General features: G+C 44.3%; 1 protein-coding gene across 1 annotated transcript in view; it reads left to right on the top strand.

Annotated features, from left to right (window-relative positions):
- Positions 1-2,782: 2,782 nt before the first annotated feature.
- Positions 2,783-7,607, top strand: part of HCN1 (hyperpolarization activated cyclic nucleotide gated potassium channel 1) — a 391,500-nt gene continuing 386,675 nt past the window's right edge. The window contains exon 1 of the mRNA XM_032415216.1: positions 2,783-3,783. Coding sequence (XP_032271107.1) covers positions 2,975-3,783 — 809 coding nt within the window. The 5' untranslated portion in view covers positions 2,783-2,974. The remainder of the gene's footprint in view (positions 3,784-7,607) is intronic.

Raw genomic sequence — 7,607 nt, 5'->3', positions numbered from 1 at the left:
TAAAAGATGCATGATCCTTGTATGTACTGAACAGCACCCGTTACAACCACTGATGGGACATTCTCATGAAATGGACCCTTAAGTGATAGGCTCTGATGAGTCCTCAGTCATCAGATTCCTCTGAGATACAATGCACTTTGACATCATGGACATCTAATGACAGAGTCAGACATGATGGTAGTCCTACTTCTAAGATGACTGGGGGAAAAAAAATTCTAATTTAGCCCAGTGGATTTCAGCCTGAGAGAGTTTATCAATGAACAGACATGGAAACTTGCTAAGAGAGGTTATCCTCAAAATTTAGGCCAGTCCTGGGGGTATAGATGTCCTGGGGGTACATCTGTGTCTGGGGTGGGTTAGGAGAAGGATGGGGTGATGGAGAAAAGGAAGTGACAATAGGAAAGTAAAATTTAGGTCTGGGGCTGGGGAGTGTCAAGATAAAGAATTGCAGAGCCTAATTTAGCTCTTATCTGTAATTCTTATCTCCCCAAAACTGCTCGAGCAAATAATCAGTCCCTGATTTCTAACTTGGTCAAAAAACTTTTTAAACTCATGCTATGAGCTCAGAAATAAAAGAGAAAATTAAATAATGGAAGAAATTTGTCCATTCTAACCCCAGAAGTCTAGTTTCATGGTTGGGTCACATTTTAAAATATATTTGCCGATTCTGTTTGTGTGTCTGTCTGTCTGTGTCTCTCATTGCTTTCATTCTTTTATAGCTTTCATTCTGTTTTAATTTTCTTGAAACTTCAACGTAAGTTTTTTTATTTAAGTCTACATTCTAAACAACTTTAAATCAACAGTCTGAAAGTCAAGTGAAGAAACTTGACTTTCTCTTGCTGACATCTTTTAAGTTAATAAATGGATATAACATACACATTCTCAAAATTTAAAAAATAATGTATTTTTTTTGTGAGAGTTTAAATGAATGACAGTCACCTAAAAGCTGTACCTGGAGCAAACAATGACTTGTGACCCTATGTAGACATTTCTTTGTCGTATTTTGAAAACATGTTTTAAGTAATTCTGTCCTATTAGTTTAGTATGGACATTGAAACAGAAAAATTCTGACTCACATAATTGCCTGGTCATGATTAAGATTAAGCTGAAATAGAACAAATACAAGGATTGGCAAGAAGAAAAGAGAAACTGACTTAAACTTAGTTAGCATAACATTTTAGATGGTATATTTTTAAATTATTATAAAATTTAAAATTTATGTTAAAATATACATTGTCATACCCATGACTGAAAATAGAGTGATTGGAGGAGCATGCAGAATAGGAGAAAAGTAGGGAACATCTTTAGTCTAATAAAGACAAGCTGCCTGAGTAATCGGGCCTTTCTTAGGAAGAACTGTGCTTTAGTCAGTGTTTGTTTTTATCCATCCCTTTGGCTTCCTTCTGTCCTTGGGACCTGGTATCCTCATATGACCCCTGGGATTTCCAGAGTCCCTACTCTGCTAGATCAGAGCACTATATTGTTCCTAGTTTCCCCATTTCTTACCATTGAAATTTGGCCACCTATACTTACTTCTGAGGGCTCTGGTTTTTGATTAGTTGAAAACAGATGGTGTCTGAGTCAGGATGGAGCTCACTGAAAAAGGAGATTTCGCATAGACTATGGTAAGTAGAATGGTAAGGGGAATCTTACAGAATTAGAACACAGTTAGGCCTAATGGCTTCTTGTTTTTGCTGCTTTCCACTTTTTTCTCTGTTCTCTGCTTCCTTTCTCAGGCTGTTAACTCCTCAAGAGGGTAGCGAGTTGTCTTCTTTTGTCTTAGCCTTGCTTCTCCCATTGTTAATTAGCTTCATTGCTGCTCAGTTTTTCGGGAAGGCACCATGATCGACCCCACCCATTTTTTTCACCCTAGGCCATTGGTTGCCAGTGAGCCATAGACTCCCTCCCAGAGATGCTCACTCCTCTCCTCCCAAAGTGTGGCTGTAACTGACAGGAACCCATTGGATCGGAGACTCTTAGCAGGGCAGGATTTCCTTCAAAGAGGCTGTGGGCAGGAAGGCAGTGCTTGGATCTGGAACAGATGTTTTGGGACATTTGGGAGTCTTGAAGCTCTCAGACTCTGGGGCTGCCCCGCTGAGTGATTGGCGAGTTTGGCAACACATCTTGCTTCCTTTAACTAATCTGGTGTGTCTGAGAGACACTGTGGGGATAGGAGGAATCTCAGAATGCTTTCCTCAGCATCACTAGCACATTGTAAGTCTCTCTTGAGAATGCTTTCCCCCTTCTGAAATGGTGATTACATTCTGCCTAAATTCCAAGACATCTTGGCTTCCTGGAGAGGTGTAGGTGAACACTGACCAACATGCATGCCTCTTAGTGTGTTTTATTGATTACATAACTTATCTAAAAAGATAGGTCAGCTCTGGCGAGCTTTCCCTAACACATTTTTCTCAGTGTTGGCAGCTGGAAGACTTGCTTGCATGTGTGTTGATGTGAGTGGCCTTGGGAAGAAAGAAATCCCATCCCCTGCTTAAGGCGCTGGGGAAGAATAAACAAGGATAAGTGTAAGGAGGTCAGTTGTCTGTCCCTTGGTGTCACATCTTCATCTGAAAAGCCCCAAGCAGCTGATTACTCCCGATTACCCAGACCTAGTCCCTTTCGCTGTCTGCCTCCTTACAAAACACACACACAACTTCCCTTTTACTCATGAAATTTATTATCCATTATCAAATCTTACTTTATTATGTACATCTAGCTTTACACGTGAATTTTCTGCATGCAGAGACAGCTCGCTCCCTTTTCCTATCTGTAACATCATTCAAACAGGCGTTCAATGTGACGATGCCTCAGGGAGTTTCAGGATGTTTATTTCTTTTGGCCGCACATACATCCGCTAGCTCAGTCTTTCTCTGTCTCTTTGCATCTCTGCTTCTCTCTCTCCTCTTACGTGCAAACACACACCGAGTCTCTCACAACCTGTGCAGATAAATGTCTCGGAGGGCTCCTGAGTTCAATGTCACACTGGGCAGAAGTGGAGCAAGAGTGGAGGGCGAGTGCGCGCTGTGCGGGCGGGGAGAGACCCTTTCCGGCCAGCAGAGGGCAGCCGAGGGGAGGCGCTGGCGCGCAAGGGCTGAGCGAAGCCTCGCCTCGCTCGGGCAGCCTCAGCCTCAGCACCAGCCGCGGCGGAGCCTGGAGCGCAGCCACTGAGGGCAGCGGCGGCGGCGGGAGCGAGGCGCGCAGGGAGCAGCGGCGCGGGCGGGAAGCAGAAGCCGCCGCCGCCGCCGCCGCCGCCGCGACGGGCAGCCGGGCTCTCCGGCAGCCAGCTCGGGCCCCTGCCCCCTCAGCTTCGTGTCCCCCGGCGCCGGGCGGCCGGCGAGTCTGGAGCCCGCGCCGTCGCCGGCCGCGTCCCCCGGGCATGGAAGGAGGCGGCAAGCTCAACTCCTCGTCCAACAGCCGGGACGATGGCAACAGTGTCTTCCCCGCCAAGGCGCCCGCGACGGGCGCAGGGTCGGCCGCGGCCGAGAAGCGCCTGGGCACCCCGCCGGGGGGCGGCGGGGCCGGCGCGAAGGAGCACGGCAACTCGGTGTGCTTCAAGGTGGACGGCGGCGGCGGCGGCGGCGAGGAGCCGGCCGGGGGCTTCGAGGACGCCGAGGGCCCCCGGCGGCAGTACGGCTTCATGCAGAGGCAGTTCACCTCCATGCTGCAGCCCGGGGTCAACAAATTCTCGCTCCGCATGTTTGGGAGCCAGAAAGCGGTGGAGAAGGAGCAGGAAAGGGTTAAAACTGCAGGCTTCTGGATTATCCACCCTTACAGTGATTTCAGGTGAGGACTCCCTGTCGCCGCCCCACCCTCCCTTCCGGGCGCGCCCTCCAACACGCTTCCCCGCGCCTGGGAGGGGGCGCCCGGGGACTCGGAGGGAGGGGTTGCCGGGCGGGCGGGGGGTGGCGCTGCCGGCGGCTTCCACTCGGGCTGAGCTGGCTCGACTCTTCAACTAGTTTCCGCCGAGGAGGGGGTGGGATGAGGAGCTCCTGTTGCCCGGGAATCCCAGGGAGGCTCGCCTCCTTTGCCTCGTGAACTTTGGGGACACATCGGGGAAGAAGTCCACGGTGACCCCCAGATGGGAGGATGCTAAGTTGTGCCAGAAAAACTTTTACTTCGGAGATGAGAGTGTAAGGAAGCGGCCAGAAAGTCGTCTTTGGGGTGGCTCCCTTCCTCGCGCTGCTCCCCCCAGAAGTGGGCCCCTCAGAAGGGGAAAAAGGCGCTCCTGGGCTGGAGGAGAGGATGGGGCAAGCGGAGACAGTGACTCACAGGTCCTAGCTGTTCCAGCCGCTCTCGCCCCTGGGGAATGTTAATCTGTTTTTCATCTGCTTATAGGCACTGGGCATCCTCAGTGCATTTCTTCAGAATAGTGGCTGGCAGGCTGAGGAGGGGCAGTTTGCGCTTGGATCGTCCCTGACTTGAGGTATCAGTGGAACAGGCGCTGCCAGGTCGGGCAGCAGCGTGGCAGGAAGCTTCGAGTTCCCAAAACAGAGGCAGGGGGCGTTTCCAGAGCCCCCTTCCTGAAACCGAGAGACACCCTTTCTTGACCTTGACTACAGGTCTGTTTCAGAAATCTCTTTCCCCGTTTCCCAGCTCGGGAACAAGGGCAGAGAGCTGTCAGCTGTCAGGGAAACTGCTTCCGAGAATTAAAATTAAGACGTTTCCCCATCTTATTTGTCGCCCAAGTATTCTTTCGGTTATAAGCCTGTTTAGAGATTATCAAATGAAGGTCGTGAAGTAGATCCTCTTAGCGTGCGCACACCCTGCAACTCCAGAATAAGGTTGGGCTTTCCATTTAAAATTACAAAACTCAGGGTGGCATTTATTACTTATTATTTAACTGAACTCTTTCGAAAAGGAATCAGTGGAAGGAGTATGTGTGCAACTATGCAGTTTTAATAGGCGTCTGTTAAACAGCAAACAAATACAGGAATAGAAAGCATTACTTTGAGTTTTGTTTAAGGGAAATTGCCATCAACTCCATGCCTTAATAGGAGCTGTCCACAGTTCTGAATGATATTAGCTGTGGAAAACCCAAACTCCTGCCACACAAAGCCTTGGAGTGACTGTCTTCACCTTCTTTGAAATTTATATATTGTCTCAGAAATCAGTAGCCTCTGTTATTTGTGGATAGGGTGAATGGAATTTAGGAAGTGTATCATTTTAAGGTCCTTATTTGCAAAAACATGTAACAAAGTCCAAAGGAGGACTTATAAAATCTAATGACATCTATAGTCTATGGCAAATTAAGAGTTGGACTGAAAGAATGTTTACATTAAGAGGATCTACTAAATAATCAACCACGTTTCCTTCATCAGGAAGATACTTACAGAAGCAAATTTATAAATGACCTTGTTTTCAGGTGTATTAGATTGTCATGTTCTTTAGAATTTTAAAGGTTAAAGTCAAATGTAGAATATTATCTCTCCCTCAATCCTCAGTGGAAATATGTTGCAACCTAATACCTTTTCATCATGAAGAAAGTTTACATGGAAACAGCCTTTAGTCTTAATAACAAAAGTAAGCATGGTGTTTCCAGAAATATATGTGGTTCACTATTCACATGTAAATAAAATGCTACACTTTAATTTTACCTCAGTTAAGTGATCACTCTTGATTACATGATACTTTTATTTCTTGAATAATGTGAAAAGAGATTACACTTTTCAAAATGGTGGCACATATTAAATAATTAAACTTTCACCACCTACTAGATAAAAACATAGAGCCACCTTTCAGGAATTGGAATGATGCGCCAGCATCTTTTGAATGAATGAAATTCATAAAGTTAAAGATTCTCCACATTTTCTCAAGTGAGTCATATAAGACAAAAATATCTTTTAAAAACAACAAAAAATGTTACAAAATAAGAAATAAATTGAAATCAGATGATGGTTTATTTTTATCATACATTTAAAAGAAATGAGAAATGATTAAAAAGTGAGGTAATACTCTAAACAAACTCCAGTTTGCAATATTTGATTTTCTCTTGCATAACTGGAGAAAGGAAATGACAGACATAAATTAAACAATTACTAGGTTTAAGTTTTTAACCGGAAGGTATCTGAAAAAAGACAGGTTTTAAAACTCGTAATTACAATATATACCAGTTTTCTAAAACAAAAAACTAAGGAAGTAATCATGTACATACTTATTTGCATATGTTAAGACATTTAAATCTTATTATTATTTCATTAATATTTTTATATGCTCTCAATACCAGTAGATTTCTCAAAACCTGTAACATGTCAGGATAATGTAATGACAAAAGCAGAAATAAGAAGGACAAAATTCTAGCAGTACTTTTTTCCTAAAGGAAAAGCAATATGGGAATAATCTCTAACATAATAGAAATGTTATGATTATGATCTGTTCACCTCAGGCTCCTTCCTGAAGAAGACACTTTAAGGGCAGAGTTTTGCCCTGATTCCTACAATACCAAATTTACGTTCAGTAATACTTTAGCCACCGAGAAAGTGACACTCAAGAATAAATTTCCATGGAGGGATGGGGAGATACTGGAAATAAGGATTTTTTTTTTTTTTAACTTAATACTTTCATAAGCTTTTGCATGGCCAAGGAAGTTTACTCATTCTGCTCTTTGGTCAGCCCTGTACGGCTGCGTGCAGTGTGAGCCTGCTACTCCAGGGCATGTCAGGACTTTAACACTGTGCTGATGATCTAGTATCCCTTTTCAGCGTGACTTCCAAGGCAAGTCCCTTTCCACTTCCCTCTGGTGGCTGGGCTGTGCTCCCACTGAGACTCCTGCAGAGCTAGGTAGGTGCTTCTCTCACCCACTGGCCCAAGAGAGCTATTGCTGTGTCTGGCAGGTAGTTTTCTCCTACCTCCGGTGGAAGTAGGGCAGAGGCTCTGTATTTCCCTTCTTTCTCAGGAGAGGATGATGTTAGAAACCTTCAGGGACTAAAGAAGAGTCAAATATCAAATACTCCCAATACTGTTAGAAATAACTGGGTGGCAGAAAGGGAAATATGGTGATGGAAGCAGAGATCACAGTGATGTCCCAGGAGCCAAGGAAGCCATTCAGTGTCTGAGAGCTGGAAAAGGCAAGGACTGGATTCTCCCCTAGAGCGTCCCAAAGGAACATAGACTTTGATTTTAATCTCGTAAGACTTGGTTTTGTTTTATTTTTTTGGAAATAATTAGGTGGGAGCTAGAGAGTTTAGTAAAGAAAATCTTATGTTTTTGTTTATATCATGGTATGTAATCCCCCAAACTAGGGAAAATATAGTTACTTAAAAAGTAAAATTACACTGATCTTTGTGTAGTGAGGACGTGGTCTCAGTCTTACTGAGTTTCATGTGCACAACATACACAAAAACAAGTATCTAATCAGGCGGTTAAATGTGATTTTTTTTTTTTTTTGCGATCGCTAACAGTGGTTATATATTTATTAAAATTTTACTTTTAATTTATTTAATAAAAAACGGACACTGGCGTAGCATTGTGCTTTCAGAGCCAATCCATGGTTATGATACAATCGTTCAGATGGATTGGAAGAGTAGAGTACTTTTGCAGGTGGTTTTTATCATTTGAGTAATTTACCTTGAAAGAATTTATCACCAGACTATTTGCCATTTCAGAGGATT

Source organism: Phoca vitulina, unplaced genomic scaffold (genome assembly GCF_004348235.1).
Source record: "Phoca vitulina isolate PV1807 unplaced genomic scaffold, GSC_HSeal_1.0 scaffold17, whole genome shotgun sequence".
In the NCBI taxonomy this organism is placed as follows: domain Eukaryota; kingdom Metazoa; phylum Chordata; class Mammalia; order Carnivora; family Phocidae; genus Phoca; species Phoca vitulina.
This window is presented reverse-complemented; position numbering and strand designations above follow the sequence as displayed.